Source organism: Triturus cristatus, chromosome 2_2 (assembly GCF_964204655.1).
Source record: "Triturus cristatus chromosome 2_2, aTriCri1.1, whole genome shotgun sequence".
Taxonomy (NCBI): Eukaryota; Metazoa; Chordata; class Amphibia; order Caudata; family Salamandridae; genus Triturus; species Triturus cristatus.
In genome coordinates, this window is record NC_140582.1 from 1152218653 (window position 1) to 1152243591 (window position 24939).

Genomic DNA, 24939 nt, shown 5'->3' on the forward strand with positions numbered 1-24939 from the left:
TACCTCCAGCAAGATAAAACAGGGTGCAAACCCTACCCTCCTTCAGCTAAGACAACTCCTAGAGGAGTATGATGCTCTTAAAGCCTCACTGGCAGGTACCCTAGGTACAAAGGAGGGTCTACCCACCACAGAGGAGTCAGATGGGGCTTCAGATGAAGAGGTAGACAGCCAGGGCCAAGTAGGAAGACTTAGCCAGGCTAACCTAAGCTTACATGGGAGTTTGCATGGGGTCCCCCCATACAGACCCCCAAGTGGGCTTACACAGAGAAGCAGGAGGGACAGATCCCCTTCAAGGGAATCCATCCACTCCCATGTCTCTAGCATCTCTAATGCTTCCTCTCACAGGGGAATGACTTCCCCTGAGAGAAAGGAGCATGAAGCCAGAATGAGGGAAGCTAATCTGAGGATTCAGAGGGAAGAACTTGCCCTTGCCAAGGAGAAGCTTGCTCTGGCTAGAGAGCAAAAGTTAAGTGGGTCAGAACCCACTGGTGGCAGCAATATCCCTAAGGATAGAGACAGACACTATGATAATAGAAACCTGAGCAAGATTGTCCCTCCCTACAAGTGTGGGGATGACATCCACAAATGGATAACTGCTTTGGAGAGAGCTTGCAAAGTACAGCAGGTACCCCAAAGTCAGTGGGCAGCTATTTTGTGGCTCTCCTTCTCTGAGAAAGGTAGAGACAAGCTCCTCACAGTTAGTGATGAGGATGCAGATAATTACACTGTCCTGAAGAGTGCTCTAATTGATGGGTTTGGCCTAACCACTGAACAATACAGGTTGTTGTTCAGGGATACCCAGAAGACACAGACTCAGGACTGGACTGACTTTGTAGATTGTGCCACTAAGGCTCTGGAAGGCTGGCTAATGGGAAGTAAGGTTAAGGACTATACAGGATTGTATAATTTGATCATGAGAGAACAGATCCTTAACAACTGTCAAAACCAGCTATTGCATCAACACCTGATTGATTCTGATCTGACTTCTCCCCAAGAATTGGGAAAGAAGGCAGATAGATGGGTCAGGACTAGAGTTAAGCAGAAAAACCAGAACCAGGGCGGTTATCAGAAAAAGGCAGACCAGAAGGGTAATGATCAGAAACAAAAAGACCAGAAGTCTTCACCAGGCCCCCAAAAGGCTCAGGGGGAGGGTGGTCCCAAAAAGGATAAAAAGAAAGAAGGCCAAAAGAAACCCTGGTGCAAATATTGTAAGTCCAACTCACATTGGTTTAGTGAGTGCACCAAAAAGGATAAGCCCCCAGCCACCATTGCCCCTAAGGCAACTGTACCCCCTAGTTCAGCTGTAAGTGGTGGTTCCCAGCAAAAGGGTGTAGTAGGGTTAACCCTGGGAACTGAGGAGGATTCTGGCCTAGTCAGAATACCTACTCAGGCTGTTCTGATCTGTGATGGGGACTTAGCTTTGTCCTCTACTGTAGGCCCCAGTAACCTGGGCAAGTACAGACAGACTCCTTTTATCAACCAAAGAATGGCTCAGGCCTACAGAGACACTGGGGCTAGTGTCACAATGGTGACACCTGCTTTTGTGGACCCTAGACAGATCATACTAGGTGAGAATTACCTAGTGACCAACGCTAGCAATGCCACTACCTCCCATAGTGTGGCTATTGTTAACTTCTCCTGGGGAGGGGTAACTGGCCTCAAGAAAGTTGTTGTTAGTTCAGACCTTCCTGTAGAGTGTTTACTGGGCAATGATCTTGAAACTTCAGTTTGGTCTGAAGTGGAGTATAGGACCCATGCAGAAATGCTGGGGATAGATGCACATGTCCTTGCTGTGACCAGGTCACAGGCCAAAAAGTGCACCACTGAACAAGTGCTGGATCCTGAAACTATGGACCAGTCACAACCCAAGAGAAAGAGCAGTAGGGTTAAGGCTGTGCCTGCCCGCCTGCCTCAGGTGGTGGATCAGCCCTCCCAGGAGGATGATTCTGAGAGCCCTGAAGGAACTGTCCTAGAAGAATTTGAACCTGATCAGGTTGAGTTTCTTGGGACAGGGGGACCTTCAAGGGCAGATCTGAGGCAGGCTCAATTAGACTGCCCCTCTCTTGAACCCCTCATACAGCTGGCTGCTGCTGAGGCTGCAGGGAATGCTCAAGGTACCCATAGAGTGTATTGGGATGAAGGGCTGCTGTACTCAGAGGCTAGAGACCCCAAGCCTGGTGCGTCCAGGAGGTTGGTCATAGCACTGAAGTTCAGAGGCTTCCTTCTTACCTTGGCCCATGATATTCCCCTTGCAGGACATTTAGGCCAGAACAAGACTTGGGACAGGCTTGTCCCTCACTTTCACTGGCCCCATATGTCAGAAGATACTAAGGAGTTTTGTCGCTCCTGTGTCACCTGCCAAGCCAGTGGCAAATCAGGTGGCACCACAAAGGCCCCCCTCATACCACTACCTGTGGTGGGGGTTCCCTTTGAAAGAGTGGGCATAGATATTGTAGGACCAATGGAGCCACAAACAGCATCTGGGCACAGATTCATACTGGTGATAGTGGACCATGCCACCAGGTATCCAGAAGCTATTCCCCTGAGGACCACCACAGCTCCTGTTGTGGCAAGGGCACTGCTTGGAGTATTCTCCAGAGTGAGCTTTCCAAAGGAGGTCATTTCTGACAGAGGTGCCAACTTCATGTCAGGATACTTGACTGCAATGTGGAAGGAGTGTGGTGTGAACTACAAGTTCACCACACCCTATCACCCACAGTGCAATGGGCTTGTTGAGAGATTCAACAAGACCCTAAAGGGAATGATAAAAGGTTTACCAGACAAGCTTAGGCGAAGATGGGACATCCTTTTACCCTGCCTTCTGTTTGCTTACAGAGAGGTCCCACAAAAGGGGGTTGGCTTTAGCCCTTTTGAGCTTTTGTTTGGGCATCCTGTAAGAGGACCCCTGTGTTTGGTAAGGGAAGGATGGGAGAGACCTCTCAGACAACCCAAACTTGACATAGTGGATTATGTACTTGTCTCCGCTCCAGGATGGCAGAGTATATGAAGAAGGCTTCTAAAAACCTTGAGGCAAGCCAAGAACTCCAAAAAGATTGGCATGACCAAAAGGCTGTACTGACTGTTTACCAGCCAGGACAGAAAGTGTGGGTGTTGGAGCCAGAGGCCCCAGCAGCACTCCAAGACAAATGGTCTGGACCCCAGACTATTGTTGAGAAAAAGGGAGAAGTCACCTAATTGGTGGACCTTGGGACTCCCAGAAGCCCCCACAGGGTGCTTCATGTCAACAGATTGAAGGCATATGTTGACAGGGCAGACATGGGGCTACTCATGGCTACAGATGAGGGGCAGGAGGAAGAGAGTGACCCTCTCCCAGACCTGTTGACTCAGAACCATGATGATGGCTCAGTTGATGGTGTGGTCTTTTCTGACAGCCTCACTGTTCATCAGCAACAGGACTGCAGGCAAGTTCTGCAGTCCTACAGACATATGTTTTCTCTGACCCCAAGTCAGACAAACTGGTGCACCCATGAGGTGGACACTGGTGACAGTCTGCCTGTGAAGAGTAAAATCTACAGGCAACCTGACCATGTCAGGGACTGCATAAAAGTTGAGGTACAAAAGATGTTGGAGCTGGGAGTCACTGAACCTTCAGAGAGCCCTTGGGCTAGTCCTGTAGTCCTTGTGCCAAAACCTCACACCCAAGACGGTAAGAGAGAGATGAGGTTTTGCGTGGATTACAGAGGTCTCAATGCTGTCACTAGGACAGATGCCCACCCAATACCTAGGGCAGATGAGCTCATTGACAGACTGGCAGCTGCTAAGTTTTTGAGCACATTTGACCTGACAGCAGGCTACTGGCAAATCAGACTAGCTGAGAGTGCAAAGGCCAAAACTGCTTTCTCGACCCCAGGAGGACATTATCAATTTGTGGTAATGCCCTTTGGTTTGAAGAATGCACCTGCCACTTTCCAAAGGTTGGTGAATCAAGTCCTTACTGGGTTGGATGATTATTGTGCAGCTTATCTTGATGATATTGCTGTCTTTAGCTCCACCTGGGAGGATCACCTGGTCCACCTGAGGAATGTTTTAGAGGCCCTGCAAAAGGCAGGCCTCACTATCAAGGCCACTAAGTGCCAGATAGGGCAGAGCAAGGTTGTATACCTGGGCCACCTAGTTGGTGGGGGTCAGGTTCAACCACTGGAGAGCAAGATCCAGACCATAAAGGACTGGACTCCTCCAACTACCCAGACTCAGGTCAGAGCTTTCTTGGGCCTGACTGGGTACTACAGAAAGTTTGTTACGAACTATGGGTCCATTGTGACACCACTTAATGACTTTGACCTCCAAGAAGATGCCAAAGAAAGTTCAGTGGACAGTAAGCTGTCAAAAAGCATTTGATGACCTGAAGCAGGCCATGTGCAGTGCACCTATTCTGAAAAGTCCAGACTACTCCAAAGAGTTCATTGTCCAGACAGATGCTTCTGAGTTAGGTGTGGGAGCTGTTCTTTCACAACTGAATGTAGATGGTCAAGACCAGCCCATTGCTTTTATAAGTAGAAGGCTGACCCCTAGAGAGAAACGTTGGTCAGCTATTGAGAGGGAGGCCTTTGCTGTGGTTTGGGCCCTGAAGAAGCTGAGGCCATACTTGTTTGGCACTCACTTCAAGATTCAGACACCCCATAAGCCCCTCTTGTGGCTAAATCAGATGAAGGGTGAAAATCCCAAACTTCTTAGGTGGTCCATTTCCCTACAGGGGATGGACTTCACAGTGGAACATAGACCTGGGACTGACCATGCCAATGCAGATGGACTCTCCAGATATTTCCACTTAGAACATGAAGACTCAACTGGTCAAGGTTAGTTTAATGTCCCTAAGTTTGGGGGGGGGGGTTGTGTAGGAGAGTAGGGTCTGCTTTCGATGTTCACCCCCACTTTTTGCATTTGCTTTACTGGTTTTCGACTTGGATGTGGCTGTGGGCCTGCTAATCAGACCCACAGCCCTGCTGTTCTCTCTCTAAATTGATACTATGTACTTTAGGTGCATAACCCATTTGGATAGGATCACCTTATTGGCCCCTGTACAGTGTACCCTAGGTACCCAGGGCATAGGTGTACCCTAGGCCTACCAGGGGCTGCAGCATGTATTATGCCACCCCTGGCCTGGCCTTCCATTATGACACAACTGGCTGATCACTCAGCTGGGGCAAGGTCGTGTAATCACCCCTTGCTTAGGTGTAGTATTCCTATACCTAACTTACATATAGACACATGTGTACCTATCAGCCACTCCTATGGCAGGCCTTAACAATCCTGGAGGCAGAGTGCTTGGTAACATGTGAGATGGTGCTCTAGCATGAGCTGAGCCTGTCTGCAGCTTTCGGAACCATGTCCTTATAGCTGTTCTATGATATAGCCTACCATATACTCTTAAAGTGCCTTATAATCTTAAACGGTTATGGTAACTATGGTTTGGCTTTATCGAAACATGTCGTGTAAGGTGTCTAACACTGTGGAATAATACCCCCATACCATTTCTGGACATGAGGATATTATTCCCCCCTTCTAGAGGGAAAGACATGTTAAAATCATACTTTACTGTTAGCCTCTGACCAAAGCCTCAGCATCACAAAATGGATGCTGCTGCCACGACACAAGTCTGACCTCCTGCTGCTGGGAGTGATCCCAGCCAGGGAGGCCTGGACAATAGGTTTCCTGCTTGGGGAGGTGCTAGCACCTCCCCAGACAGCCTTTAGTGTATTGGGGCAGGGTGGGCTGAAAGGAATGAGACATGCCTGGGGCACACAAGGTGTTCCTTGCATAGTCCAGTTCAAACCGGCACTAGGGCACTCCAGCCCCAGGTCTGGCGCGAAACTGGACAAAGGGAAGTGGGTGTAACCACCCCCTCCCAGGTCCCACCCATAAGGTGTGACCTAGCAGGTATCCCAGCCCCCCAGATTAGTATAAGAGTGGGAGTTGGGCCCCAGGAGATTAGAATATCCTGAACCTGCAACTTGAACAGAAACTCTGGACCTTCGACATTCGACGAAAGAAGAAGACTGAAGAATCTCCCTTGTGGCCAAGGAGTGGCTACCCTGTGAAAACAGGCACCATCAAGAGACTACCCTTTGCTTTGCTAAAGTTCTACGAGGGACCGACTGCAGAGCCCGACCAGAGCCTTGACTTCCAGACTTCTCCGACCCTGATCCACATCCACAGCAGAGCTGAGATCCGTGGAGGCGACGAGAGACGTGGGACCGGCTACCTGGGAAAAGTTGCTAGTATCTTCAAGCGCAGCGTCTGAGGCACCCTCGAAGTTGTGCACCGGGGATTGAGAAGCCCCAACCCCAAGCACCATCTGCACCGAAGATCAGCCCCCCACACTCCACGAGTCCTGCGTGGGGCCCTTCTGCATTTTCCTGCTTGCCGCGTATGTCTGGTTGCTTGCCCGCTGGCTAGTGGCCTTTGTGACGACGCACCCCGTAATCTTCACCGCTGGTTTGGCTCCTCCAGACTGGCTCCTGCTTCTTTGAAAAAGAGAAGCACCCCAGACCTTCCTGGTCTGCACCAGAAGCAAGTCCTCCGTTCTTCGTGGGTTCCGCTTGCCAAGGCTTGGTGAGTCCTAGTCCAACTTCGACGCCGCCGACAGCAAGAGGCTTCGTGGGACAGCTCGCCTCCTGGTCCTGGTCGTCCTCGACGTTCCCTGGTCCTCGTGGCTGCAGCGACAAGCTTCACCTTCACCTGCAATCTTCACGACATTGCCTGGTTCCTTCCTGGTTCCACGTGGTCACTGGCCAGTGATCTTGACTCTGTCCCTTCTGCTTGCAGGTCTCCTCTCTTCTTGATCCCAGCCTTGGGATCCACCGGACACTCTTCACTGACCGCCTGTCAGCAACTTTCATTCAGGCATCCATAGGAGTCCACGACGAAACCCGACGCAAGTTCACACCTATGCACCCGCAGCCTGTGGGCTAGGTAATTTGGGTACTTCGGTGCTCATCAGGGTAGTGACTATCCTAGTGTCTAGTTTTCAAGTCTCTACTCTCTAGCTGCTTCAGAAGTGTCCTTAAACTGTTTATTTCTAAACTGTACTATTTCTATCGATTTTTACGCATTACGAGTGAGTGTTTCCACTCTGCACCTGAATCCCGTGGGCCTCCCACTTCCTAACCTTTGGTAGTATAGTGTAGCCCCAGCGATTCCCTAGGCCTAGGCCTATCCTATTTCCGTGGCAGTGGTCCTTATACCACTTACTTAGTATATGGTTTGCGTGGCCCCTAGGGCCTAACTGTATTACTTACCTGTGTGACTTAATGTATGCATAAATAAGACTGTGTTGTACTTACCTCTAATCTCATAAAGAGTGCTGAGGGTTTCACTAGAATAAATACACTTTATTTTATATATATATCTGTTGTGGTGTCCTTTCATTTGGTATTCAAGGGATTATATATGGTATCACAGCTGGCTTCACATGCCATTCAGAGTTTAGCCTAAGACTGCTCTTGTCCATGCTACCACTAGGATAGCTGGTCTATAAGGTTGACTTTACAACCAATCACCATAAGGGTATTTGGACTGATATAAGGTGTACACTAGAACTAGTGACATCATACATCAGGCCAACTTCTCACAATGGCCACCCCATCCCAGGAGGGACGCATCCGTCACTACGACATGCTCCGGTTGGGGAAGGGAGAGGCTTCTGCCCATCACCCAATCGCGGTCCGTGAGCCACCACTCCAACTGCTGTGCAGTGCCCTCCGAGATCAAGACATGGTCGGACAGGTTGCCGTGATGCTGGGCCCACTGAAACTTCAGGTCCCACTGCAGAGCCCGCATGCGCCGCCTGGCGTGATGCACTAGTAGGATGCAGGAGGCCATCAGCCCCAGAAGCCGCAACACTAGCCTGACCGAAACCCAGGATAGAGGCCGAAAGATGGGAATCAGGGCCTGAATATCCCGGACCCGCTGTTCCGGTGGATAGACCCGGAACTGCGCCGAATCGAGAACTGCTCCGATGAAGAGGAGCTTCTGAGAGGGACTCAAGTGTGACTTCGGCACGTTGATGGAAAATCCCAGCAAATGCAGGAGATCCGCCGTAGTCTGGAGGTGGGAGACGACTGTCTGGGGCGAGCCCGCCTTCAACAACCAGTCGTCGAGATAGGGGAAGACTGGAACCCCTGATCTGCGCAGATGAGCTGCGACCACCGCCATCACTTTCGTGAACACCCGAGGGGCACTGGTGAGGCAGAAGGGGAGCACGGTAAACTGAAACTGCTCTTGGCCCACCGTGAACCGCAGGTAACGCCGGTGGGCCGGCAGGACGGGGATGTGGAAATATGCGTCCTGCAAGTCCAACGCTACCATCCAGTCTCCAGGGTCGAGGGCAGCCAGAACCTGAGCCAAAGTCAACATCTTGAACCTCTCCTTCCGGAGGAAGGCATTGACGTTCCGGAGGTCCAAGATAGGGCGTAGGCCCCCTTTGCCCTTCTTGGGAACCAGAAAGTAGTGGGAATAACAACCACGACCTACTTCTGGGCTCGGAACGCGCTCGACGGCCCCCTTGGCCAAGAGGGCCGAAACTTCCTCGTGGAGAAGATTCAAATGATCCCCCGAGATACGGTGGTGCTGCGGTGGCATGGCTGGAGGGGTCGTCTCGAAGGGGAGGGAGTAGCCCCTTCGGACGATTTGCAGCACCCACCTGTCCGATGTGATGGACCGCCAGTGGAGCAGGTGATGGCGAACTCTGCCGCCCACTGGCGTGGAATGGGCCTGAAAGCTCGGACTAGGAAGGCTTTGAGGTGGATGCTGCCGGGGTGAATGTGGGCTGACCGCGTCGTCCTCCAGAATCGCCTCGGCGGAAACCACGTCCGCGACCACGCGCAGGTTGGTTCTGCGGCTGGTGGCTAGGCGTACGTGAGGAGGCACCCCTTCCTTGGCCACGAAATGGGCGAAAGGCGGAAGTTTGCGACCGCGGGGCCGAGAGGCCCAAGGACTTGGCCGTAGCCCGGGAATCCTTAAAGCGATTCAGCGCACTGTCCGCTTTCTCGCCAAAAAGGCGAGTGCCATCAAAGGGCATGTCCATGAGAGTGCTCTGTACATCGCCCGAAAATGACGTGGACCGCAGCCAGGCGTGACGTCTAAGCGCCACTGTGGTAGAAATTGCCCTACCCAGCGAGTCCGTAGTGTCAAGCCCACATTGGATAGCATGTCGCGCTGCATCCCTCCCATCGGCCAGAGCCTGGGTAAGTCGTGTCTGGACCTCCTCCGGACACAGGGGCAGCACGTCCTCCACCGCATCCCACAGAGAGTGGGAATAACGGTCCAAGAGACAGGCGGTGTTCAAAGACCGCAGGCCCAAACTAAGGGAGGAGAACAGCTTCTTGCCAAACTGTTCCAGTCTCTTGGAATCCCGGTCCGGCGGAGCGGTCAGGAAGGAGGATTGGGAGGTAGAGGCCTGGATAACCAGGCTCTCGGGGGTAGGGTGTTGGGACAGAAAACTTGGGTCGCCCGGAGCAGGGCGGTGGCGCCTGGCGACGTTCCTGTCCACAGGAGGAACTGTGGAGGGCTTGGACCAGGTGCCCTGCAGAACGTCAATGAGGGCCTCATTGAATTGCAGCAGAGGCTCAGTGGAGCTTGCTGCAGACTGAAGCACCCCAGTGAGGACGTTAGTCCTCACAGCCACGGTAGGTAGCTCGAGTCCAAGGGCTGCGGCCGCCTTGCGCAGCACCACAGAGAAAGCAGCGCCCTCCTCCGAAGCCACAGTCGGAGGAGAGACTAATCCAGTGTCCGGAGAGGTATCCAGGCCACTGGCCTCCCCCAGTTCATCTGCCCAGTCCTGTGACATTTGAGCCTGAGCGGCCATAGGATCCTCGGATCCCTCCCAGTGGTCCCCATCATCCGATTCCTGGTATACAGGAGGAAGGAGCGGAGCCGGGCGGTAGACAAAATGTGTCTCCAGCGGCGCCGAACGCGGCGTCCTTCGACGCCGTATCGGCGCCGGGCCCGGAGCGGGACTGAACTGGGGCTCGACGTCGAGCGGAGTCAGCGTCGGCGTCGGGGGTGGTACCGGTGTCGACGCCGGCGGAGGAGGCGTGACGAGGTCGACCGGCGTCGGCGGGGACTCAGGAACGGGTCCCTCGGGCGCTTGCGGCGTCGAGGCCGGAGCCGTCAACGGCGCCGGGGCTGGAGCCGCCGGCAGGCAAGGCAGCCCAGTCGGGTCCGCGGGGCCCGAAGGCACGCCAGCGGGCGTCGACGGCGGAGCCAGGCTCCTCATGGCCGAGAGGAAGGCACTGACTTCCGCCGGCGTCGCGTCAGTCCCAGGGACCGGTGGGTATGGGGACTTGCGCGGCGCCTGCGGCTCCGCCGGAGCCGCGGGGGTGGAACCACCCTGACCCTCGGCCGAGTCGCGCGACCGGCGAGGGGAGTCCGAAGAGCGGTGTCGCCTCTTGGACTTCTTGGAATGCTTCGACTTACCCGAAGACTTGGATCCCGACGACCGATGGTGGCGTCGGCTGCGGCTCCGCGACCGATCCTTGGACCTCCTCCTGGACCGGGATCGAGAGGCTCGCGGAGCCGAGTGGCGAATCTCGAGAAGCTTACGGGACCGCTCCCGTCTAGCCTTCGAGGTCAGGGCCTTGCAGTCCGAACACGATTCTGCGTCGTGGTCGAGGCCCAAGCAGTAAAGGCACCGGCGGTGATGGTCCGTAACCGACATCAAGCGGCTACAGTCAGCACAGGCTTTAAAGCCAGGCATCCTACCGGCACCGAAGTCGAGACAAGATCAAAAAGGATCGAAAAAGTTAGTCAAAAAATGACTAAAGGGGTAGCTCTCCCGGATCTGCGCTTACTGGCGCGGAAAAAATAAGAACTGACGTCAGCGCGCGAGGGCGGCGTCTAAGTACTCCGATGACGTCATTCCGTCGCACGACGCCGATGACGGACGCGGAGCCGCAGACGACGCCTAGCGACGCGCAAGGGGTATTGCTGACGAAAAATCTTCCGGATCCAGTCTGACGCCTGGGGTTATTCTAAGGTGAGGAATCTAACTAACGTTGTTTCTTTCAGATACATATGTAATAATCCAGTCAAGCTGAGGGGCAAGACAACCTCCCCCTCTGGTTGGGCCTTGTGCACAAGTTACTACTTGTGTAACGATATATCTGTAAGAGACATTAGTTACTGATAGATTCCTTACCTTCGAATACCTCCAGGCGTCAGACTGAATCCAGAAAGTTTTTTCGTTAGCAGTATCCCTGCACGTCAGTAGGTGGCGTCGTGCGGCTCCGCGTCGGTCGCTGGTGTCGTATGCGCTGAGGTGACGTCACTGAGACTACTTAGGTGCCACCCATGCGCACTGACGTCAGTTCTGTACACGACTTTTGGCGCCAGGAACGCAGACCCATGCAAGAAACTTACCACTGGTGCCATGAAACTAGGGCCCTGAAAGGCATGACCTTGACCCTAGAAATCAGTTCGCAGAACGGGGAGGATGGGTGGGGCGGTAAGGAATATATCACTACCTAATGTCTCATACAGATATATCGTTACACAAGTAGTAACGTACGAGTTACATACCTTCGGTAATGATGTATCTGGTAGAGATGATTCTAGCCGCAGATTCCTTCACGTAGAATTATCCCCAGGCGTGAGACTGGATCCGGAAACGTTTTTGCCACAGCATACCTGCGCGCCGGGGGCGGGGCGACACCACGTGACTTCGCCCGGGCGTCGTCCGCGTACGTGACGTCAGCGAGGTCACATAAGACCCGCCCCGGCGCGCCCACGTCAGTTTTCTTCGGAGAACTTTTCTGCATCACAATGCGGAACCACCAGATAAAAAACTGGAAGCATGGGAACAGTGTGCGAAGAGCAGAAAAATTGGAAAGAAACGGTGACTAACACCACCATCAGAGTAGTGCCAACACCGCAGAATCCAAGGGTAGGCAAAGAAGAAAGAAGAACACGCGCAGGCACCCTGCCAGAAATAGACAACCTCCCATCCCTGCGCCCCGGAGGCAAAGAACACGCATAAAAGTCAGGGCACATGTAGTAAACCCATCCCCTCCATCCTGAGCAAGGAATGGGACCAGTCCCAAGACAGAGACAACAAACCTCTAAGCCACCACAACCTAGAGGGCAACCACCCACAAGGGACAAGGGAAAGACCTAGCCAGATGACCCTTAAGCAGAGGATAGCCATGGAAGGAAGGGAGGCGAGGGAGGACAGGGAGCGAAGCAATCCCCTCAAACGTGGAGTAAGCAGAGCAGCAGGGCACCGGAACCCCATCCTCCAAAGAACCAAGGGAGGAATGAACCGCCCCCAGACAGAGCCACCCGTCAAGAACCAGGAAGGCACTCACAGGAGACACAGCCCCCCACCGGGAGGCGAGTACCTTAGACCAACCCAAGGGTCCTCGCAGAATAGGGGAGGAAGGGCGGGCCGTGAAGGAATCTGCGGCTAGAATCGTCTCTACCAGATACATCGTTACCGAAGGTAAGTAACTCGTACATCTGATAGAGACTACTAGCCGCAAATTCCTTCACGTAGAATAGATACCCTAGCAATACCCCCTGGGAAGGAGGGTCTGCGAAAGGACCCCACCAGCCAATGCAGAACAGAGGGCCCCACAGGGGACCAGATCTGAGGACCAGGTAGAACCTCGCCCCTGCCAGGCCAAAGGACCACAAGCAGAACCCCACCGACCCCAAGGGGATGTAGGAGAGAAAGAAGGCTGAAGATGCTCATACACATTGCAAAGGAGCCAAGGACAAGGGCTGAGAGGCCAAAGAACCTCACTCCCCCACAAGGCAGCATAGACATCGACGGATGCCAAGACAGGAAGATGGAAGAAGAAGAAGAAGAAGCCTAGGGAGCCCAAGGAAACTAGGGAGAAGAAGGCGATCCCACTCCAGATGGAGAGCAGCCTACCAGCCAGAACAACGCCGGCAGTCAAGGCCAGAAGCAAGAAGAACAGCCCGAGGCCCCAGGAAGGCCGAGCAGGCAACGCCTGGCAAGGGAGGACACAGGGACACCCCAGACCACAGAACGGGAGCAGGGAGAGGAGGAGAGGCCCGGGCCACCACTACGAAGGGCCGCGCACACGACCGCAGGAAGCCAAAGCAACCTACGTAAACAGCATGGAGAACAGGTACCCGAAGGCGACCAGAATCCCCCTGCAGAGCGCAAGCCATATAACAGCCACCATACCCCGCAAAGGGCACGCAAAGTCCCAAGACAGGGGAACCCTCTTTGGAAGAACTTCCGCAGCAGAGGAAGAAACAAGAGAACCACGGGGAAAATAAGTACCCCCCAGCGCAGGCTTGATAGCAACCTAAGCAAAGCAGAAGGCCCAATCTCAGGGCCAAGTCTGCACAACAACTCCTGCAGAACTCACACACAACAAAAGGGCTGTCCAGCAGCCAACAATGCCAAAGTCCCAAGGAAGGATGTAAATGGCCAGAAAAACATACTCCACAACCAGAACAGCGAGCCGAAAAGGCCCAGAAGCAACTCTAACTCAGAAGTCACTGAGGAGGGGGTGGAGGAGGAGGAGGAGGAGGAGGAGAACGGAGCCCTGCCAAGAGCCTCTGGATGGCAGAGTCGGCCGGGGCATGGAACAACAGACTGCCATCAAACGGAGATCATTGAGCCTCTCCCGAATATTTTGAGGGAAGACGCCGTCCCGAAGCCAAGCATGGCGATGGAGAGCAACTGAGGAAGCCATGGTCTGGCCCAGCGCCTTAGAGACGTCCAGAGAGGAGCGGAGAATAAAACGCCGCAAGCTCCCGGCCGTCCAAGGCATGATGCCGCAAATCCACCTGAGCAGACTCCTGGGACGCTGCAGACCCCAGAGACTCAGCCGAGTCCCACAAACAGGAGGAGGCCCTAGCCAGCACACACAAAGTGTTAAGGGCCCGCAGGGCCGTGCTGGTTGAGGCGAAAATGTTGCGTCCCCAAGTGTCCAGCCTGCGGGCCTCTCTGGGGGGCGGAGCCAACAGGGGCAGCAGGGAGGGAAAAGCAGTCCGCAAAAGGGGGCTGGCGGCTGAGGGGTAAATGGACAGGCATGTCGGGTCACGCGGCGTGGGAAGGTGCCGATGCAGAAGATGCGGAGGCACTGGGTCCCCGGAGGTAGGACGCCTCCAAGACCCCGTCAAGGCAGAAAGGAGCGAACCTTCAAAGGGAAGCAAGATTTCCCACCCACCAGAGCCCTGGTGGAGGACCTCCAACAGACAGATGGTCCGCCGGAAAGTGAGCCACCGGGTCACCCATGTGTAGGATGCCCACTGCCGTGGACACCGCATGAACGAAGGCCGCACCGTAGGGCTCCGCGGTGGAGAAAGCAGCTCCTCCAAAGGGCGACGGCTGCAAACTAAGGCGGCCGTCCCCGAGGCCAAGCGGGGCGGGCAAGGGCCAGACCTGGAAGTCAGGAGGAGCCGAAGAATGAGGGACCTGACGCTCTTCCGACAAACACCTCTGCCTCAGGATGGGCGGGGAGCCACCCTTCGACGCAGGTGAAAAGGACACCACACGGCGACCAGTCTCCGGGGACGACGATACCAAAATGCAGCCTGCCTCCAGAGAAGGAGCGTCCGAAGACGAATCCGCGGAACGACCCCTGCGCGGAGCCGTAGAGTCTGCCACTTGAGGCAGGACATCGGTGTCATCTGGCGTCACCGGGACATCCAAGTCACTCCGCAGCGGGGACCGGAGTAGAGCTGGAGGCAACCACCTGCGTAAGGGAACAAGACGGGCCCGGGGAGGGGCCCGAAGTCCTCCGCCAGCAGCGGCCCAGAAGGAGGCGAAGATTGCCCGGCAACCCCTGTGGCGGCGCCAGGGACGACGACAACCTCCGACACATCCTCCAACGAGGCAGCCGCCTGTGAGGAGGTATGAGACGGGCCCGGAGAGGGACGAGGGGTCCGTCCTCGGCCTCAACCCAGAGCGGGACGAGGAGAATCCACCCAACCCTGTGGCTCCGCACGGTCCAGCTGCTGCCGGCGCCGTAGCGGCGTCACCTCGGCCTTAGACAGGACCATCCTGCTAAGGGGCCCAGGGCTGCGACCCGAGCCCCGGCGACCTCCCACGACACCGCAGGGACCCCCGCAGGAGTTTGCGGCGAGGCAGACACACCGTGGCCTGAAGGAGGTGCCCCAGAAGAGCCGCACCCCAACAGCATCACATCCTCAAAGCCTCGATCTGACTCAGTTGGGGCCGGAGCCACCGGCGGGTGAGGGATCTGCCGACGCCCCAGATGGGGAAGGAGGAGGAGACGCTAGTGAGGCCTGCAAAGCCGCCGTGTCAGTCTCCATCTGGACTCTCGACGCCCCAGCACCGGGAAACGGTGGATAGGACGACACGCGGAGAGTCCACGCCCCCGGTAGGCCAAAGACCAGCCCCTGGGGACGAACTGCGACACTTACCCATCGGGGAGCGATGCTCACGTGACATCGGAGAAAGGCGAGGACGACGACCTTAGTCGGACCCGAAGCCATCCGCCGAAGCAGACCGAGGAGAGGACGTCGACCTGGAGAGACGCGCCGAGAGAAGTTTCGTGTGGCGCTCCCGCTGCGACTTTGGCTTCAACTTTTGGCACGCCGCACAATCTGAAGTGCCGTGATCCTCCCCCAAACACCACATGCAAATGAGGTGAGGGTCCGTCGCCGACATAAGACGCCCACAAAACGTGCAAGTTTTAAAGCCGAAGGCATTCGCACACATTTCCACCAAAAAAATGGAAGCAAGGGGGGGCCCTAAACAGGCCCGTAGCAAGGAACGAATCCGCGTTGCACGCGGAAAAGGAAAAAACTGACGTGGGCGTGCTGGGGCGGGTCTTATGTGACCTCGCTGACGTCACGTACGCGGACGACGCCAGGGCGGAGTTGCGTGATGTCGCCCCGCCCCCGGTGTGCAGGAATGCTGTGGCAAGAAAAGTTGCCGGATCCAGTCTAACGTCTGGGGATAATTCTACGTGAAGGAATCTGCGGCTAGTAGTCCCTATCAGATCTAAGCGAAGCTAACAAAGCGGGGAAACTAATTGCATCCTATCTCAAACACAAATAGAACCAGTTTGTCATCTCATCCATCAAAGACTCTAACAATAAAACCAATACCAAACAAAGACATCCTTAGGACCTTTAAAGAATTCTATCAGGAACTCTATAAAAATGATCAGACCCTAAACTTAGAAGACTGTACCAAATACCTCAAAAAACTCAGCCTGCCGCAACTAAGTTTAGAAGAAAAAATTAGGCTAGGACAGGAAATTAGCTGCACAGAGATTGAGATGGCAGTCAAAGATTGAGATGGCAGTCAAAGCTCTAAAAGACAACAAAGCCCCTGGCCCGGATTGGTTTACAGCCTCTTTCTACAAGACCTTCTTAAACCAGCTAAAACCAACCATGAAACAAGTTTTTAATTACTAAGCATCTAAGGGGATCACGCCATACACTATGTCGGAAGCTAACATAATAGTCATCCCGAAGGAGGGGAAGGACCAACTATCACCGAAAAACGATAGGCCTATATCCCCGATTAACGCAGACTGCAAAACATACGCTAAGATCTTAGCGATCAGACTCAACACTGCCCTACCAAAACTAATAAGCAACTCCCAAGTTGGCTTCCTACGTACACGCATGTCTAACGATAACACCCGTCTACTGTGCCACATTATAGAGCAGGCTGCCATTAAAGCCGAACCGGCAGTAGCTATCACCTCAGACGCCAAGAAGGAATTTGATAGGGTCTCCTGGGATTTTTTAGAAAGATTCATGCAATCTTTCAATCTAGGTGAGGGTTATATATGTATGGTTATCGCCCTTTATGGGAACCCATCAGCCCGTATCGTCGTTAATGGCTCGCTCTCTGAACCCTTCACGTTCAACAAGGTACTAGACAGGGCTGCTCACTACATCCATCCTTATTTTTATTGGCATTGGAACCCCTGATCTGGGACATCAAATCAAACTCTAACGTTAAGGGGGTAGATATCAATGGCGTCCAAATAAAATTTGCCGCCTACGCAGACGACATACTAATCATAACAGAACAACCGAGGGCATCAATTGCTGCCCTGATGGATACAATAACAAGATACTCCGGCTTTTCAGGGTACAAACTCAACAGAGAGAAATCAGAACTCAAACCATTAAACATCCATTGCACGAGGGACATCCTGGGAGAGTCGGGACTAACATGGCAAACAGGCTATATCAAATACTTAGGGATCGAATTTAGTAGCAACTTAATAGATTCCCTACACCAGAATGAGAAAACATTACTAGAAAAGATAAAGAAACTCTTGGACTCTTGGTCCCCAAAATTCATTACGTGGTGGGGAAGAATCGAAAGGATTAAAATGATGATCACCCCAATAGTTAACTACCTCATAAGTATGCTACTACTCCTTCTCACAGACTACTTCCACCGCAAACTAGATATCTTCATCTCTAAATTCCTCTGGCACGGGAAGAAAGTAAGGATTAGTATAAAAAAATTAGGACTGGAATAAACACTAGGAGGGGTGAACCTAGCGGATTTCAGACTATATCAGTGGGCTTTCCTGGCGAGACAAGGATCATACTGGATCACATCACCTTCCAGCTATACCCCGGTCTGGCTAGAAGTAGAGAGAGCCATCCTTAATAACCTAAGCTCCCTTGCACTCCTAACAACAAATAGACTATATCCACATACCTCCAAGTCCATTTTTAAAAACACAAAAAGGGTTGATAAAAACCTGGAGAATAGTATTAAAGGGTCTAGAATGGAATCACTCTGGGCCAATAGCAAGATACTGAACAAAGGCAAAAGCCTAACCACTGACACATGGATTAAGAAAGTTATCTGCTTCCCTCATCAACTAGAAAACACCACATACCCAGTTACATTTTCAGACCTCCAAGTGAGGTACAGCCTAGATGACATTGAATTCTACAACTTCCTGAAAATCAGATCGGCGCTTACAAAATCCAAATTATCCACCGCCCATCCATCAATCACTCTGTTTGTGACGAATATTAAACTGGGCCACTAGGTCTTGCAGATATTTAAACTCCTCTGCCCAAGAACCTCTAAACTTAATGATAAGATTATATTGTTTTGGGGCAACTATCTCCACATCCACCAAAACAACAGGAATGGGCTTCACAATGGAGATCCGTATCACGAAATAAGATCTCCCCTGTTCTCTCCCAAACCAAATCCTGGCTAATACACAAGGCATTCTGGACCCCTGCCCGGTTATTCACATTAGGGCTCCAGGATGACGCAACATGCTGGGACTGTAAACGAGACACGGGGGACTTAGCCCATCTTATCTTCCAGTGTACTTTACCTAAACCGTTCTGGGACAAAATCTTCGCTTTCATAACTGGGTTGTTTAAAAGTACTATGGACAGAGACTCCTTCAATCTACCCACGGCTTGTATAAGCACAAACTTGGTCTGATTCTGACAAAGATCTGCTAGATCTGTTACTAACCTCTGCGGTGAAAATGGTTCTTGCTAACTGGAAGGACACTAGCAAGACAGCTTATAAAATCTGGATAAACTGGATCAACCATCTTAAAGGGGCAGACAACATAGCTTTACAAAACTCTCCATGGAAACCGTCATCCAGGACGATGTGGAACTCTTTGGACACGTTTTCTAGACTCTTTTAAACCTCCATGAACAAAGTGTTTACCACGGATTCATATACTGTGTATTTACTGTCGTTCCACCTGTATAATGATGCTTAAGTGTAAGGTTGATTGGTACATGTACTTGACTGTTATACTATGTAAACCCTGCCAAGATCAGGTGCCCTGGTGCCAACATAGAATTGCTAAAGTGATGATACAGCTCGACTAGCCACTCCTCTCCCTTCCCTTCTCTCCCCTGCTTTTTTCTTTCTCTTGCCTGTTCTTTCTTCTCCTATCACTGATCGCTTGGGTTAGTCTCATGTCATCCACAAAGGCGCATTACCGTCACTTTATGACTACATATGTAAAACATTGCCTTGGATAACTTATGCTTAACCTGTTTAAGCTTTCTGTATTCCTTGTGAAAACCAATAAAGTATTTTGAGTCCTGACTTGGGTCACAGTTCACATTCCACCTCTTTAGTATATGGTTTGGTCTCCCCCTGGAGACCACTGTGTATTTGTGCTTACTTACCTGTTTACATTTGAAATGTATTGTGTTGATATCTCCTGGTAGGAGATATACCAGTGTGTATAATAAATAGAACTATTTTTATAACTACACTGTGTGGTTCTTTTTCATTTGACCTACACTATAAGAGTAGTTCTGGTAAAACATGCTGCCTAACACTCCTTCTGGACTAAGCCTGAAGGCTGCTCTCCACAGATACCACTTAGAGAGCTTTCGATGGTTGTCTAAGACCACTAAAATCACCATAGGGGTTGTCTTTATTTGTGCAAGGTGCTTCACTTAAATAAGTGTGCACCATATACTAAGCCAGCCTCCTACAGACTCCTGCTCCTAAAAAGATCCCTATCTAGAAATCTGCACCCTGGAAACAAACAATTTGACACTTGCTCCATGTCTGCAGGTGCGAAGAGTCAAGAAAGCAACTGATGTCCGCGTGCATGGGTGGCACTTATACGTCACATTCGGCACAGATGTCGCTAACAAGAAGTTGCAGGCACCACCTCCCAGAGTGCATGGGGTGCTTTGAAGTTTTCTGGATACTGTCTGACACCGGGGAATATTCTAAGGTGAGGATTCTGCAGTGAGAAGTCTCTTATTCCCATAATATGAAGGTTAAAAATGGATATCAACAAAAACAAACTGTGCTTATGTGATTAGCAACATTCATATTAAAGAAGAATTCATATGATGCCAGTCAATTAACAGAAACTGTGTTCAAGTTACTGAAAACTGTGAACTAAATTAACTAATAAAATTATTAGAAATAGCCCCATAAACACACTTACCAACCAGGACACATTAAGTAGCGCGCTTTCATTGTCTGAGGGCTAGAGAAACTGTTTTCAGACAAAATGAGATCAATGTCATCATTCCTAGAAGATAGTAGAAAACACATTATTAGTAAGTATCTGACCTATCTAAATTGACATACATAGGTCAAGTACAACACTGAAGTATAATTAAATGATAAAAGTACAGTATAAAAACATGGTTTCTAAATGAAGTACAAGTTACTTACCTTCGGTAACGATGCATTTGTAAGAGACATATATTAGTTATAGAATCCTTACCTTAGAATCACCCCCAGGCGTCAAACTGGATGCAGAGAAACTTTTTCTTAGCAGTACCCCTGTGGGTCGCTAGGTGGCGTCGGTCGACTCTGCGTCCGTCGTCGGCGTCGTGGACGCCGGGATGACATCCCGGTGTCTACTTAGACACAGCCCCTGCACACTGACGTCAGTTCTGACATTACTTTCCATGCCAGAAGCGCAGAGCCATGCAAGACACTAACCACTGGTGCACAAAACTAGGGCCCTGCAGGGAGTCGCTATCTCTAGCCAGTTCGCAGAACGGGGAGGGTGGGCGGTAAGGAATCTATAACTAATATATGTCTCTTACAGATACATCGTTAAAGAAGGTAAGTAACCTGTTCACCTGAAAGAGACTATTAGTTATAGATTCCTTACCTTAGAATAGATACCCCAGCAATACCAACCCCGGAGGTGGGACTGCGAACTAAGTACACACCAGGAAGTCCTGGAGAACAGAACAGCCGAAAAAGCCTTCTCTCCGGACTTGGCAACCAGGCAGTAATGCTTAGTAAACATGTGGAGGGATGCCCATGTGGTTGCCTGGTAGATGTCAACCAGCGAACTCCACGTCCCAAAGCAGTAGTAGCTGCCATCACCCGGGTAGAGTGGACGCGCAGTCCTACTGGAGGTTCCTGTTTAGCCAAAGAATAACAGATCTTTATGCATAGGACGACCCATCGAGAGATGGTACGTGTTTGCACTGCCCGACCTTTCTTGGCACCCACATAAGCCACGAAGCGTTGATCGTCCACCCAGAAGTTTTTAATGCGGTCAAGGAAGAAAGACGGAGCGCATTTTGGGTCTAGATGGTGGAGTCTCTCCTCCTCTTTGGAAAGGTGCGAAGGTGGGCAATGTGGTGGTCTGACCTATGTGGAAAGAGGTAACCACTTTGGGTAGAAAAGAGCCTAGTAGAGAGGACTCCTTTGTCCGGATGGACAGCAAGAAAGGGAGTTCTGGAAGATAAGGATTGAAGCTCACTCACCCTGCAAGCAGAGGTGATGACAAGCAAGAAAGCAGTCTTCAAAGTAAGGAGGCGAAGAGGACAATTATGTAGTGGCTATAAGGGAGCACACATAAGATAAGTGAGGAAAGATTCAAGTCCCTCCGGGGCATTACGAAAGGAGAAGGAGGAAAGAGATGATTAATGCCCTTCAGAAATCTGTTAACAATAGGGGACTTGAAAAGAGAAGACTGATCAGGAAGGCGAAGAAATGCCGAAATGGCCGAAAGATAGCCTTTAAGCGTGCCCAGAACGAAGCCCTGCTGGGCCAAAGATAGAATGAAGAGGAGAACCTCTGAAAGAAGGGAGGAAAGGGGATCCACAGCCTTTACTGTGCATCATGCCACAAATTTGTTCCATCTACAGGCGTATACAGTGTTAGTAGAGGGACGCCTGGCTGCCAACTTGACATTACAGACTTCAGGAGGAAGGTCGAAAGCGGTCAACTGTCGCCACCCAATCTCCACGAGAGGAGGTGGAGACTGGACAGGTTTGGGAGGAGATCCGTCCTCTGCTGCTGCGACAGAAGATCCTCCCGAAGAGGCAGTCCGATCGGAGGATCGATGGCCATGCTCAAGAGCTCTTCATGCCCAGTCCGTAGCCACAAGAATGACTTGGGCCCGATCGTGCTTGATCTTCTTCAGCACTCTGGGCAGAAGTGGTACAGACAGAAAGGCTTACAGGAGGCCGCAACTTCACTCGCGACGAAAAGCGTCGCCGAACCAGAGCCGCATTGGAAACTCAAACATGTAGAACTGCTGACATTGCACGTTCTCTTCGGTGGCGAATAGATCTAACCAAGGCTCTCCCCACTACAGAAAGAGACCTTCCACCACCTCCGAGTGAAGACGCCATTCGTGATCCATTATGCACCGGTGGCTGAGTTCGTCTGTCCTGGTGTTCAGGGAACCTGCCAGGTGTTGAACCACCAGAGATATGCCCTGATGTTCCAGCCATGTCCAAAGGCGAAGAGCCTCTTGATATATGGTCTACTACCTCACCCTGCCCTGTTTGTTGCAGTACCACATGGCGGTGGTGTGGTCTGTGAACACCTGCACTACTCTTTATTTGACATAAGGAAGAAATGCCTTCAGTGCAAGATGAATCGCCCGGAACTCCAGAAGGTTGATGTGGAGCCGGGACTCCACCAGAGAACAGAGGCCTCTGATCTCCACCTCTCCCATATTGCCGCCTCATCCCAGGAGTGACGCATCCGTCACTACTGTGAACTCTGGTTGGGGAAGGGAGAAGGATTTGCCGTTGACCCAATCCTGGTTCGTGAGCCACCACTGCAAGTCACTTGCAGTCCCCTTCAAGATCTGGACGACATCAGAAAGATTCCCCTGGTGCTGCGCCCACTGGAACTTCAGGTCCCACTGTAGAGCCTGCATATGTCATCTGTCATGATCCACCAGCAGGATGCAGGAGGCCATAAGGCCCAGCAGCCTCAGGGTCATTCTCACCGAAATCCGGGATAGAGGTTGAAACATCGGTATCATAGCCCGAATATCCCGGACTCGCTGCTTGGGAGGATAGACCCGAAAGTGCGCTGTGTCGAGAACCGCCCTGATGAAAAGAGACTCTGGGAGGGAATCAGGTGCGAATTCGGCACATTGTCAGCCATAGTCTGGAGGTGGGAGACGACACATGGGGCGACCCCGCCTTCAACAGCCAGTCGTAGAGCCAGGGGAAGACTGGAACCCCTGATTTGTGCAGATGAGCTGCGACCACAACCATCACTTTCGTGAACACCCGAGGGGCCCTGGTATGGCCAAAGGGGAGCATGGTAAACTGAAATGCTCGTGGTCTACTGTGAACTGTATGTAACGCCGGTGGGCAGGCAAGACGGGGATGTGAAAGTAAGCATCCTGCAAGTCCAACGCTACCATGCAGTCTCCAGGGCAGACAAGACCGGAGCCAAGGTTCACATCTTGAACTTCTCCTTCCTGGAGGAAGCGACTGACATCCCTGAGGTTTAAGATAGGACACAGGCCTATGTTCTTCTTGGGCAAGTAGTGGGAGTAGCAACCACGACCTACTTCTGTCACAGGGACGCGTTCGATAGCTCCCTTGGCCAGGAGAGCCGTAACTTCCTGGCGGAGAAGGGCCAAATGATCCTCCGACATGCGATGGAGTGTTGGTGGCATGGAGGGAGGTGTGGTCTCGAAGGGGAGGGAGTAGCCCCTTTGGACTATCTGCAAAACCCACCTGTCCAACGTGATGTTGTGCCAGTGGGGGAGGTGATGGCAGATCCTGCCGCTCACTGGCAACTGGTGGCCCTGAAAGGTCGTACAAGAAAAGTTTGGAGGCTGCTGCAGGGAGGGCTTTGGTCGACTGGCCCACCCGCTGGCCCCCAGATCCACGATGCTGGGTCCCACGTCCCCGGCCATGCAGAGGCTGGGTAGCTTGCCCAGACTTGTAGCTCTGGGTGGAATGTAGTGAGGCGCCCCCTTCCATAGCCACGAAAGGGGTGAAAGGCTGACTGCAAGGGGCGAGAAGTTGCTCCGAGGCCGAGGATCTGGCCGTAGCCTTAGAGTCCTTAAAATGCCTAAGCGCGTTGTCCGCCTTGCCACCAAACAGGCGACGGCCATCAAAGGGCATGTCCACAAGGGTAGATTGGACATCCCCAGAGAAACCAGACGCTCAGGCAGGCGTAGCGCCTCAGGGCTACTGATGTGGAAATGTTCTACTCGGCGGTATCCAGCCCACACTGGATGGTGAACTTTGCTGCGTCTCGACCCTCAGCAACAGCGTGGGTGGGCACGGCCTGGGCCGCCTCCGGGCACTGCGGCAGCACTTGTGCAACCGTATCCCACACCGTGTGTGTGTAACGGCCCATGAGACATGTGGTGTTCACTGACCGCAGACCTAAGCTTGCAGAAGAAAACAACATCTTCCCATGATGGTCCAGCTGCCTAAATTCCCTATCTGGGGGAGCAGTAGAGAATACGCCCTTTGAGGAGGAGGCTTGGACCACCAAGCACTCAGGGGTAGGGTGTTGGGAGAGGAAAAGTGGGTCGCCCGGGCGGTGGCATCGGGCAATCACCCTGTCCACAGGAGCCCATGTGCTGGGCTTGGACCAAGTACCCTGAAGGAGGACTCATTAAAAGGCAGCAGGAGCTCCGAAGAGGCTGCTGCTGGCTGAAGCACCTCAGTCAGGTGGTTAGTCCTGACTGCCACCATAGAAAGCTCAAGGCCCACGGCCTCAGCCGACCTACGCAACACCACAGCGTAGAAAGCTCCCTCCTCTGTAGCCACGGTAGGGGGAAAAAGCATACCAAGGTCTGGGGAGGTATCCAGACCACTGACATCACCCAACTCCTCTCGCCAGTCTGGCTCCTCAAGTTTGTCTGCTAGAGGGTCAACAGACTTCTCCCAGTCCTCCTCACCCTCCACGCCAGTGATGAACAGCGGTACAAAAGTACCCTCAGGCGACGGTACCGTAGTCGGTTTGATGTCGGTCTGGCACCGTGTCCACATCAGGGGTGAGGCTAGGGGCGACACCGGTTGGGGGCACAACCAGCATCAGGGCGTTGCCACTGGAATTGGCGTTGCGAAGGTACCATGAGGTCAACCGGCACTGATCCGGATCCAGACCTTGATCCTTGGGGATCCTGCGATGCCGGAGCCACCAGAATAGAAGGCCCAGGGCCCCCAGCTGAGTCCGTGGGGTCTGAAGGCGTGCCTGCGGAGTCAGGCTGCCCAAAGATGGTGTGCAGCACTTCGTAA

General features: G+C 52.6%; 1 protein-coding gene across 1 annotated transcript in view; it reads right to left on the reverse strand.

Moving 5' to 3' along the window:
- Positions 1 to 24939, reverse strand: part of DNAAF9 (dynein axonemal assembly factor 9) — a 1049036-nt gene that overhangs the window by 235724 nt on the left and 788373 nt on the right. The window contains exon 31 of the mRNA XM_085642690.1: positions 19905 to 19991. Coding sequence (XP_085498816.1) covers positions 19905 to 19991 — 87 coding nt within the window. The remainder of the gene's footprint in view (positions 1 to 19904; positions 19992 to 24939) is intronic.